The 13,139-nt window shown below is 46.2% G+C and overlaps 1 protein-coding gene across 7 annotated transcripts in view; it reads right to left on the bottom strand.

The window, feature by feature from the left end:
* Positions 1 to 13,139, bottom strand: part of SERGEF (secretion regulating guanine nucleotide exchange factor) — a 219,057-nt gene that overhangs the window by 165,901 nt on the left and 40,017 nt on the right. For all 7 annotated transcript variants that reach the window (XM_046016027.1, XM_046016028.1, XM_046016030.1 and 4 more), the window contains one exon: positions 4,105 to 4,271. In XM_046016027.1, the coding sequence (XP_045871983.1) occupies positions 4,105 to 4,271 (167 nt within the window). The remainder of the gene's footprint in view (positions 1 to 4,104; positions 4,272 to 13,139) is intronic.

The raw sequence follows: 13,139 nt of genomic DNA, 5'->3' as shown, positions 1-13,139 counted from the left end.
TCATACTAAATCCCAATGACCTAAACTGGAACAGGAGGCCCTGGGGACAAGGAACAAGGGCAGAGAACAGAGCCAAGGCAAAGAGACAGAGCAAGGCTAAGTGGTACTGAAGCCTGGAACCTCTGGATAACTTAAAATGCCCAGGTCTGCCAAAGTTGAGCCAGCAGCTGGGGTCAAGTGATCTTGACTATGACCCTGAGGGACTCCAGGGCAGGAGTCATTGTAACTTTATGTTGTGATCATTTCCATAAAATAAGAATCAGATCTGGAAGGGACTCTTAGATCTATAAGAAACATCAGGAAACACCCAGTCTAACATCCCCCACCCATATCTGGGGGAACTAAGGGTACAGGAGGAAAAGGGGTTGCTCAAATTCACTCAGTCCGGGGAGAAGCAAAGCTGGAAGCCAGGTCTTCTGACTCCCAATCCTCATCCCCTCAGAGGCTGCTTGCCCTCTTCTGAAGGTCCCACGCACATACTGGGTGCCCAGCTCTAGCTGCTTCAGAACCCTGGGGAGCCCCCAACATACCCACTAAATGAGCACAAGCACTACTGCTTCCACCTTTGGGCAGAGTTTAGAGCCAAGGTTCCATAGGAAACGTGCAGATGATAGCCCCAGCTGGGGCCAGAGAAGCTGTTGTGGTTCACACTCTGCTACTCCTGGAATTTTCCAAGAGTGGCTAGAGGGGCCTAGTATCTAAGGCCAAGCTGATAGAACATGATACACATAGTCTTCACCACTGTAAGAACATTAAAGACCTGCCAAGGCTACGATCCCAAAGTCTTTCTCAGGCTAGAGATGAGACATGGCTCCGAAGAAAGTATTCAGACTCTCGGGGGATCAGAGAATCTGCCTCCCAGATTCCTGGAACTTTTATTTTATCCAAGTGAGGATACAGACACAAAAGGACAGATGCAACTTTACTTCATCTACAAGGCAAGTATGTGAGCTTCAAATACTTCGAGTTCACGTCCCACCCCCACTGTTTACACTGTGTGATCTGGGGCCAGAGACTTGCCCATCCTGGGCCTGAGTCTCCTGATGCATAAAGCAGTGAATACAACACTTGCACCCAGTTTTATTGTGAAGATGAAGTAATACACATCAAGTCTTTCATATGCTGCGCCACCAAATCGCATTGCGTTTGTCTATTTTCTTTGGTTCATAGGAAGGGATGGTTATACCGCCTGTGCTTCCCCCTTCTGTGTGGCTGTCACTCTGGATCCCAGACACCTCGCTCTCACTCTGCTAATCCCTGGGACACGGAAGAAGGCAACTGGTCGGCTATGGGCCACACTCAATGCCTTGAAGGTCAGGAATCATTAGCTTCGTTCAAGGCTGCTCCTGCTCCCCAGGTGTCCCTAGACCTCCCTGGCCAAGCCCCTCCCAGGGCAATCCCTCGTTTAATAGGGCTTTATATCTTTTCCAAGGTGAATCCACTCCTAGTAGCTAAGAGCTGCCACTGGCCTGGCTTTGGGCCATAGGCAAACAGATGCTTGACAGGTCAGACGGGAACATCGACAGCAGGGATGACCCCTGGACCAAATTTACCAAAAGGAGACAGCCTAGGGCCTGGGGTCTGAACCTGCAGGGAGACTGGCAAGTACACACACCAGCACCCCAGAGCCTGGAGCAGAGATGGAGGGAGCACTGACATGAAGTCGCCCCAAGGCTCAGGGCTCAGGGCTCCAGCCAGCTCCTCAGGCAGTCCCGCTAAGAAAGTCTAAGAAAGAGGCACCTGGGTTAAAGCCTCTGCCTTCGGCTCAGGTCATGATCCCAGGGTCTGGGATTGAGCCCCATATCGGGCTTACTGCTCAGCGGGGAGCCTGCTTCCTTCCTCTCTCTCTCTCTCTTTGCCTGCCTCTCTGCCTACTTGTGATCTCTCTCTGTCAAATAAATAAATAAAAATCTTTTAAAAAAGAAAAAATAAAGAAACACTAAGAAACTACACAAAAGTCACCTCAGTGTCAGCCTCTTAGGCTGTATGTGCGCTGGTCATATCTGTCCCAGTGCTACACATGACAGGCACCACACAGTGTTAAAAGGCAAAGAAGAGAAGGGCCCAACAGTTAAAGAGGGCCTGCCGCACACCACGAACCCCATGTGTTGTGCTCACAGATGACACATTATGGCAGGCATCATGAGCTTCATCTTGCCAAGGAAACCAGAGACTCCGAAAAATCCATGAGGCCTCTGGGCTTCTGCTGTGCTACCTTACCACGAAGTCCTAAATGTTCTGAGAAAGGCAAAGAAGAGTAAAGGGTCTAAAACCCTCGGTACCGGGTGCCTGGGTGGCTCAGTGGGTTAAAGCCTCTGCCTTCGGCTCAGGTCATGATCTCGGTGTCCTGGGATTGAGCCCCTCACTGGCTCTCTGCTCAGCAGGGAGCCTGCTTCCCCCTCTCTCTCTGCCTAACTCTCTGCCTACTTGTCATCTCTGTCTGTCAAATAAATAAATTTTAAAACCCTTGGTACCAAGCTCTCAGCACCTTAGTATTGTGGCTAAGCAGACAATACAAGCTAAAATAGTTCATTCCCCATTCACTGCTGGGGGAGTCAACGTCACTCAAACGGAATCTAGAGAAAGACAGCAAAAGTCATAAAGATGTTCACGGCCTTTGTCCCTGCAATTTCATCCCCAAGAGTGTATCTTCAAGAAACAGTTCAAAAGGGTACTCACTGCAGAGTCCACCATAGTAACGAAAAAGAGGAAATGAGATAAATGTTCAACATTCGAAGAATGGTTTGGAAAATCCCAGAACCTTTGACTCCTATAATGTTATAGGGCCCATTTTAAACGACCTTCAAGATCAGAAAGAAACAAGGCAAAGCATTTGTGATCAAATAAATGAAGACTGAATACCAAACATCCTCAGGGCTCTCACTACAAATTTAAAAAGGAGATACATGTGTATATGCAAAAAGGAATGCAGTTGTGAGGGTGGTTAAGATTAGGGATGGTTTATTATCACCATCATCATCACCATCATCATTATTACCATGTCTAAATTGCCTTTGTGGTTTTGTTTAATGAGTGCCTTTTCAATTAAACAAAGAGAGAGCGAGAAAGACAGACAGACTTAACCCCAGCACTAAGGAAAGGCCCAGGAGGAGCAGGTCTGGGATGTGAAGCAGAAACTGAGAACCGTCCTACATACCCGGAAGGAGGAGGCCAGGCAGGCCCCAGGGGAAGGGAAGCCCTCTAGGTATGAAGAGGGTTGTAATTAGTCTGATGCTAATTACAGAAGTCTCGCTAGCTTATTAATTTTTTTGACAGACTCTGAATGAAGACTGAATTCCTTCATTAAGCCAACTTGGGTTCAGAGGCACATTTCCTACGTGGCCTTCCTCATTCTTTTCAAAAAACCTAGCCTTTCCTTTTTTTTAAGGACAGCAGTAAAGTAAAATTTAGTAACAGAAACACACACCCTGGAGAAATTAAGCCTCCTGCCTTAAATGTAGAAATTCAAGACATTTCAGGGAATTAAAGGGGCTTGAATAAGGAACTGAACTACAATATTTTCCACGCTGGGAAATATAAACAGTAGTGCAGAATACTTAGCTCACTACGAAGGCCCCTTGATCAAGTTCTAACCTGTCTTTCCGACATCACCCCATATTTGCCCCCACAGACACCTCATGCTCCAGCCGAACTGAACCACCATGGTCCCCCAAACACTTTCTTCACTTTCCTACCCCCCGTAACCCCGCCCCAGCTATTGCGCCTACCTGAAAGTCCTCTTCTCTCTTACAGCTGCTTTCTCGAGTCCGACCCATCCTCCCAGGCACAGCTCAAAGCCGTGACCTCCATGACACTGGCCTAAACCAATCTGCAGAGCCTGACTCCATCTCCCACTCTCTGAAGTGCACCCGGAGTACTCACGGTCTCCCTAAAGGAGTTATGCCCAGTCTGCTGGTATAGTTATCCAGGCACCTCCCTTTTCTACCATACTGAACCCCAAGCAACTAGAGGCAAGGACCCCTTTAGAGTCCTGTGTGGAACTCACAATGCCTCTACTAGAAGCACACAGTAGGCCCACAGTCACTGCTGCGATGCAAGACAAGGGAAAGAGAAGCATCCCTTCTGTGGAATGTCACTTCCTACCTCAGCTACTCCTGTTAATCGGTGCAGAGGCGAAGGCACACTCTTCCGCGGTCCTGAGCGGGGGAACGATGGATCCTGATTTTGTAGTTTCCAGTCTTCATGAGACGCCAGCTTCCTCCCTAGTTGACCATAGTCCGCTCGGCCCCAGGTAAACACCTTGCCAGTTTCTAAAAACAAACATTAGCTGAATTAAGGTTACATTCCACAGCTGTGCTCTCATGGGAAGGCAATGACTTATGAGAGAAAGGGTGAGCATTTATTTTAGAACCAACTACCACGTACTAGGAGCCATCCTATCTTCCTGTAGGGAGAGCACAACTATTCACACTTTCACAGATGTGGGGACTGAGGTTCGGAGGGGTGAAAGGGCACAACCAAGATCAAACAACAGGGAGCACCAGAGCTGGATTCCAGCGGAGGCGGATTCCAAAGCCTGTGTGCCTGCATTTTGACAGGGGACAGGGTGACAGGGAACTCTGGCCACACCTTATGGCCTCCCCACCCCTCCTTGGCTCCACCCAGACATCTGTTCTCAGGCTGGCTGTCAGCTGCCTTGAAGTCCCCGAGGCTCCTTCCTGCCTTGCCCCATGCCACAATCTCTTAGCACCCTCCTCCTAGCACAATTAATGGCCAGTTTTGTGTGTTTTCTCTCCACATAAAAGGACCTTCAGAGTCTATGCTCTTACCCAAAGGAGCAAGTCTCATAGTCCCAAAGCAAGTGCCTATGTGAGGTGGAAGGGAGTTAGAGAAGGGAAAAAAGACAAAATCATTTACAGCCAGGAAAGCCTCAGTCCCCCAGATGCACCATCTGGGAAGCTGGCCAGTGCAGAAGATGATTGAAGAAAATGGATTTTGGAAAAAGAGAACTGCCTTTCTTCTCCCAGATAAGAAGAAATTCACCAAACTTGCTCAGTTGTACCAAGTGCCACATTTGTTATTTCAACAGAAATGCAAAATCCGATGAGGCATAGATTATTAACAGATTCTCTGCAATAAATATGCATAACCATGTGCGCTGTATAAATTCTTTATACATGTTTATGTTAACAAAGAGACTCTTTGCTTAAGAGACAAAACACCAAGCAATGCATATTAAATTCTAGACAAATCTACTACTATGATACTACTGTGTTTAGTATCAAAGCTTCATCTGGCCCTATATTCAACATACGGTTTATAGTGTCAGCTACAATACAACCACAGACTCAGGGGGGAAATGCCGGAATAGCGAAGGGATGCAGTTCAGAGGATCGGCCTGCTCATAGACATCATGTAGATACTGAGGAGTTCACAGGAAGTTCTGAGCTTCCTCACAGGGGAACAAAGTCTGTGCGACCCGTGGGGTATGACAGGAACTGGGAGCGGGTCTGCTCAGATGCGCCATTCCGTGGCCTCACACATGTTGTTCCTCTTGCTGTGGATGCCCTTTCCTTACATTAGTCATTTGATAAGCTCCAGCTCCAGCTGTACAGTCCAGCCCACATACCACCTGTTCTATAAAACCTTTTTTGACCCCTCAATCCCTCACAGAAAGGATGAAACCCACCCTCCTGTGGGCCACCTTTATTACTGTACTCATCAACTACTGTGTTCTCATTTCACAGCTGAGAAGTTAAGGTTCAGAGAAGTGACTAGCCCACGGTCACACAACTCCTTCTTCTACCCATGGTACTACCATTCTGTATTAGTTATTCACACAGGGTCCAAATCAATAGATAACCAATACCCAACACTCAACACTCTCCCCTCACTTCTGTGGGACCCACAAAAAAACTCATGTTCCCAGGAACCACAAAGCATCCAAAACTAGCAAACTGTCACTCGACTTGAGTTGGGTACAATATATAACCAGACTACCCTAGAGAGGAGAGTCCCAGGAAGCTAGAGGATGAGACTGTCACTTCTTAACTTGCCCCTACATTCTTCTGCTACAAAGAACTGGCAAGTTGTTATCTGCAAGACTATCAAAGAACTAAATTCCACAATGAATCCATTCCTGTGAAGTAAGACATCTTAGAATCTTCTCTGCTATTAATTACTGATGTCCAAGGCAAACAAGACTGCCAGGATATGGTGTCGCCATTTTTCCATCTCCAATAGCAATTCAACCATTCTACTTACATAGCACTTTTCACCTTCAAAGCACTTTACAAAGATTAACTAATTAATTCTCATGTTCCCTGAGGAGGCCACAGACATTCTATTAGAGACAAGCCCAAAAACCAGGCTGACTGGATGTCCAGCCTTCACTCTCCAGCCCAAGTTTGCCCAATCAGATAGGTGCATTCTCTGAAGCTGTCTGTTTTTCCCCCAAAATACACCCTGCATTAGAAGGTTCATGGAAGACAAAGGAGATTCTTATTTTTCCTTTTCTTTTAAACAGACACTTACTGACCATTTCCTAGGTGCCCAGCACATTCAGAGCCACTATCTTAGTTAATCTTCAAAATGGTTCTACATAGTATAGATTACTAAACTTATTTCACAATGAGGTTAAATGACTTGGTCAAGACCAAACAATCAGCAGATGGCAGAACCAAGATTAAAACCCATTGTTTTTTTCTGACTCCAAGCCCTTTGGTAGCTCCACTGACTGCCCAGCTGCTGTCAGTTCTTACAGTGTTTGAGGAGGGGGAATGTCCAGATCAAATGGGTATGTTCCATGTACCCGCTCATTTCGCAGGACACCTTGTAGAACTTGGGACTAAAAGTGCTGAAATGAAAGCATTTAACACAAGGATGATGATTTTAGGTCACCTGGAGTAAAAAGAAAACAATGAATCCACACACACAAAATGTTCACTAAGGCACTGTAGACAAAAATATGTCTCAAGCAGAAGCCTGCTGTCAAATCCGAGGAGATTCAGAGCACGAATGTAACAAGCAAATTTTTGCCTTATAGCCAAGAATTATGTTACTGTGGCAAAAGAGACATACATTAATGTCATCCAAAAAGTACAAGTATGTGTCTTCAGATAAATGAGAAAAAGGACCAAGAGCACAAAATAAAGTCAGCAAGTAAAATATCATTTCAAGGCCTGCCCATGCGCAAACTGACACAAAATCACTATGGAGCCAAGACATTAGGTACAGGTAGCCAAAGATCCCAACACAACACAGAACACAACGGGCCAAGTGAACAGCACTGACAAAGCATGCCTAAAGACCTTGCAGGTTTTCAGGCCAAAATTGTCCTGACAGGCTTGATGGAACAAGTTGAACTTCTAGATAGGAAAAGAAAAGGGGAGAATGAGGTAGAATATTCTAGGAGTGGGGAGATGGGACGAGCAATGACAGAACCAAAAGGCACAAGGTGGGGCAGGTGGAGAGAGAGTGAGGGTCACAAGGAAGAGGGACTTTAAGGTGAGTCAGGACTGCGGGCTGGGGTCACCACAGGAACATGCCAGGCTTGGGGTCTGGATCCCACCTTCCAGACCAGTTCAAACTTGGTGGCTTGTACTCCCCTGTTAGTAAAGTATTTTTTTGACATGCCATGTATATGTATACACACATATATACCTGCGTACACATATATGTATACATCCATTTATTAAAATACATACTTGTATTATATACATATATCAATAATCAATACATCCTTATTTTAAAATATACAGTGTAAAATATACTCACAATGTAGAAAACTTAAAAGAATGAGGTAAAAATACATAAAAGAAATCATAATTTTTCTTCCCATACCCTGGCAATTCTTCTCACATGCTCACTTTAGGAACTGCTGCTAACCAGACCATAGGGAGACTGCGGACGGAGAGCTGGGGTGGGGCCTGGTCAGAGGAGTGTCTGGGAATGGCGCATCTGGCAAAGGTGGAGGGACCAGTTATAAGAACATTCACAACATTCACAGCTAACACTAGCATCGCACCTACTGTGTACTATGTACTGGTCCAAGCATTCTCTGCATGGTATCCTGGGTATCTCTCTGTCCAGCCCCATCTGGTGCACAAGGAACTAGGCACTTATCCAAAGGCAGAGCAGTGGCAACCAAAGGGAAGGAAGAAAGTCACTACAATTACACAAGCCTGAGACGGATCAGCGTTTGAACCTACGGTTGAAGTCACAAGGGAAAACAAGTTAAGAATGTGCAAGACTTGGTATCCCATCAGATGTCAGAGAAAGGGAACAGGAGGAGATGAACACCACTCTGAGATTTCAGGATTTCAAGGCTGGTGAGAAGGTGGTTGTGCCATTAAAAGAAATAGACAAAAGGGCAAAGATGCTAGATCTGTGGTCCCATCAAAGGGAGTCATGAAATATTATTTCATTACTAAACGATTTAACTCTCCTGAGTGGTTTTGCAAACATCTTATCAAACAGTCAGATATAAATAAAGAGGAAGTAGGGCGCCTGCGTGGCTCAGTCCGTTAAGCATCTGCCTTTGGCTCAGGTCAGGATCCCAGGGTCCTGGGATGGAGCCCTGGGCCCTCCCTACTCGTTGGGGAGTATGCTTCCCCCTTGCCTGTCCCTCACCTTCCCCCACCCGCCTGTTCACTCTCTCTCAAATAAATAAATACAATCTTTTATTTAAAAAAAAAAAAAAAAGAGGAAGTAAGTGAGGAGAAAGATTATTCTGTGCCAAGCCCTAGCAGGGGCAGAGGAGGTCAGAAGGCTGGGGGGCTGGTGAGTATTCAAGGGGCCAGCTTCCTTCAGCATCTATCAGAGGGCTTTCTGGAATGAGGGTAAAGGCAGGTAAGAAGCCACTCCAGCAATATCTAAGCTCTTTAGGGAAGGGGAATTTCTACCCCACTCCAGGGAAAGGGGTCCTGAAGGAGAGAAGAAGACGGAGTGTGATATAAGGAGCATTCACACTTTAACAGAATGTCCCAAAAGGGAACAGAGTGATACTGAATGTATCTGAGGGAGTCAGCAGAGGTAGATGTTATAAAAACACACCCCTGGGTCAAGGCAGAGAAAAGGCCACATAGCTCCCCCAGTCCTTCCCATAGCATATTCCAGGGTGCTAGGAAGCCTCCTAGAGCACACGCAGGTGACAAGTGAGCCACTCCCTAGCTAGGAGTTTGTGACATTTATAATTCATCTGCTAACAAACACCAGTTACTCTCAGATTATTAATTCTAAGTCTGCAAAGTGTAAGAACCTGATTTCTCTAACTCATCCTTTGTTCTGCCATTTGGACAGAGATTTTATTAAAAGGCGCGGATGACAACCAAGGACTGGTCAAATGCAGAACAAACTGGCATCCCCAGCTTAATCTTCCCATGGAAGGAGGAAAGCGGGAAGGGAGAGGGTTCGGGGCACAGGTGGCAGAAGCAGTCACACCAGGTTGTGATAAATGTACCCTGCCTCCCTTCCACAGGGCAGCTATGCCACTCTCCTCTGTCCCTGGCTGTCACCAATGTCCCAGCCCCCTTCACCTAGTCAACTCCTACTGCTTCTTCAACTCTGAGGGTCTTCAGTCCAGACCAGGTTCCTCTGTGCAACAATCTTGGAGAACGACGTTCCTCATCTTGGGGCACTTCTCTCAGTTTATAAACATACAATTATTAGAAAGACTTTTGATTAATGTTTGCCTCCCCTCCAGAGAGTGAGCTCTATGACTCCGGGGACTGTCTGGTTTTGCTCATCCCTAATCCCTAGAATAATGCCCAGCACAAAGCTAGTACTCAATGAATTTTGTTGCCAGAATAAACAAATGAAATTAGCTACTGAATTTTATCATTCACTGGTTCCATAATCTTGAGAAAATTACTCAACATTATAAAACGGGAATAATAACATCTACTTGAACGGCTATTGTAAGGATACTTTTGCAAAAAGTATGCAACACAGTAAATGTTAGCCACTAGTACTCTCATTCTCCTGGCTCACCTTCACAGCCTTAATCAAGGATTTCCAGTGTCCACTCACAGTATCTACCAATTCGTCAGATCTTCTCAGCCAACACCCACCTACCAATGTCTTAGGGTCAATGTCTCTATGGACAACCAAAGAAGCGGAAGAGCACTGAAGGCTCTGTCTTGGAATTCTGGATTTTATAAGATTTGAGCATACTATCTGGCATGTCAGAGGCCTCTGAAGGACCATGTGATACCAACAAATGGAAGCTAGGGAAAGAGAAGAGAGCAGTGGGGAAGTGAGAGGAAGCTTTAACCTAAGACTCAGAAGACCTGGCCTACTCCTGATTTCTTTTAGGCTATGTGATCTTGAGGAGGTCCCTTCTCCTCCAGGGTTCTACTCTTCTGAACCATAAAAAAAAAAAGAGGACTGGGTTAGATGGTCTCTGAGACATTCCTGATCTACACTTCAATGACGAGGACTAAAAATCTTCACTGTCAAAGTGAGTGGTGTACAACCCAATTTTATTGGCATCCTTAGACTATTTAGTCTGACCAGTGTCCTAAAATAAAACACCCACCCATATCAAAGACCACTCATGGGGCCTCTGGGAGACTCAGTCGGTCAAGCATCTGCCTTCGGCTCAGGTCATGATCCCGAGGTCCTGGAATCAAGCCCCATGTTGGGCTCCATGCTCCGTAGGAGCCTGCTTCTCCCTCTCTACCTGCTCCTCCCCCTACCTGTGCTCTTCCAAATAAATAAAATCTTAAAAAAAAAAAAAAAAAGGACCACTCATACAGTTAACAATTTAAATGAAGATTGGGATTAACTGTCTATCCTGTTATTTCTTAGTAAAATTTCCTTAGTCTCCAAAGTCGTATCATGGACAATATCTCCAATAAAAAAAGTTTGGAATTTTTGAAGTTAATGCAGGAATAAAATTTCCAAACATCGGCTGCCCAACTGAAAAGGAGCAAGAATGAACAAAAGGTGAGGGACTGTGGAGACTTCTACAGAGAGCTGACCCTGGGTGAAACTCTACTTTAGGCACTGCCATTAAGTTATCTACTCTAATCAGCCCTCAATGATTGGTGTGAACCCCCTCTTACAGATAAAGAAACAGATCACAGAAGTTGAATGACTTGCTCAAGATCACACAGCTCATATGCTGCAAAGCTACGATGATAATAATAACAGTAGCTAATATTCTGAGGGCACTTCTTTCATGCTAAACTCTCCCTGGCTTGTCCCATTTAGTCCACAGAAACACCTCACGAGTAGGCATCATTAAAATCCTCAAATTACAGGTGGGGAAATTAAGGCACAGGAGAGGTTAGGGCTGAGGTTAGGGGTCAGGCTCAGCCTCCTGCAACTGTCAGCAGCAGAGCTTGGATGGAGTCCAGGGGCCCAGCACAAGCGCTGGGACCCCCAGTCACTGCCCTGGAGAGGACATACTGCTTTTTACTGGGTCACACTGCCTCTTCAAAAAGGAACATTCCCGAGGACTTCTGGAGGTTGTTCAGGGTCACGGGGACACAAAGAGCCTAGCTGCTGCTGAGTGACAGAGCACGCTTCATCATGTGGCCTACATGGCCAAGGTCAGAATCCCACAAGATGCCACGCATGCCACGCAGCTGCCCCATTTTGACTTCACTGACTCTATTAGCTGTCAAATCGGGAGCACTGGTAATGGAAGTCAAGACAGACTGCACCCTGAGGAGGCCCCAGACCAGCTACAGGACGATACCATGCAGGGCTGGTACAAAAACAGGGAGGAATGGCTTCTTCTCCCGAACTGGGTCCTACTTTAAGTAGTTCCTTGGCCTTCCACACAGTCCCTCTGTTCTCTCCATGCTCGACAGCTGCTCCTTTGTCAAAGGCATACCTTACTTCCTCCCTCCCAGGATCTAGGGTCATGCTGGATCCCAGTCCCTAATGCTGGGCAACCCATAATACTGCTTTGTTCGTTCTAACTACAGGACTCCTTCTCACCCTTCAGGGCCCAGCTCGAAGGTGACTGCCACCTGAAAGCATCCCATCATCCTCCTGTTTCGACATCCCTTCCTTTAGGAGCCATTAGCATAAGGCTTGTACCTTTGTTACAACAACTATTCTATACCACCAAATGCAAGATTATTTGATGGCAGGTCTTGTGTTGCCCTCTGTCTTAGCCAACGTTCTCCAGAGAACCAGAACTAAGAGGATTCAGGGGCACCTGGGTGGCTTAGCCATTAAGCGTCTGCCTTCGGCTCAGGTCATGATCCCAGGGTCCCGGATTCAAGCTCCACATCGAGCTCCCTGCTTGCGTTCCCTCTCTCGCTGTATCCCTCTCTGTCAAATAAATAAATCTTAAAAACAAAAACAAAAAACTAAGAGAATAGAAAGAGAGATGTATAAGGAATTGGCTCACATGATTACGACAGCTGCAGAGCCAGTGTCTCAGCTCCAAGGCTGTCAAGCAGCAAGAGCTAATGTCCCAGAAGACCACCAGGCAAGACGATTCCCTCTTATTCAGGGAAGGGTCTGGTCTGCCTTTTGTTCTACTCGGGCCTTCAATTGATTGGAAGAGGCCCACTTGTATTAGTGAGGGCCAACAATATTCAGTCTATGATATAAATGTTCATCACATCTAAAGACACCCTCGCAGAAATACTCAAAATAATGTTTACCAAATATCTGGGCATCTCATGGCCCAGTCCAGGTGACACATAAAATCAACCATCACACCCACTAAAAGGCGAAGAGCAATGATCCTTTCTTATTCTCTCTGTATTCCTCTCAAAACCTAGCACAGGGCCTGGCCCAGAGCAGGTGCTCAATGTTCATTGAAGAAAAAGGGGTCTAGGCATTGCTTTTACCATAGACTTTGGATGCCACCAAGGACATCAGAGACCATCCCATCCAACTCCCCCAAAGAGAAGACAAAACTGAAAAGTATCTTTCCCAAGTCCCAATGACTACTTAGAAGCAGAGACTGCACTCACAACATTCAACACAACATTACTGCCTACTTTCTGTAGGCCAGGTGTTCTCCCACGTACAAGGGCTACCAAACTCTCCTCCTTCGTAGAGCTTATATTCAAGTGGGGTTGTGGGGAAGGATGGGGGAAGACAGGCAACTGACCAAATACCATAAAAAACATATGCCCTGGCAAATGACTCTGAGTGCTACAGAGAACACACAGAAGGGAAAAGGGACAGGCAGAGCTAGGGAGGGCACT

Source organism: Meles meles, chromosome 8, assembly GCF_922984935.1.
Source record: "Meles meles chromosome 8, mMelMel3.1 paternal haplotype, whole genome shotgun sequence".
Taxonomy (NCBI): Eukaryota; Metazoa; Chordata; class Mammalia; order Carnivora; family Mustelidae; genus Meles; species Meles meles.
This window is presented reverse-complemented; position numbering and strand designations above follow the sequence as displayed.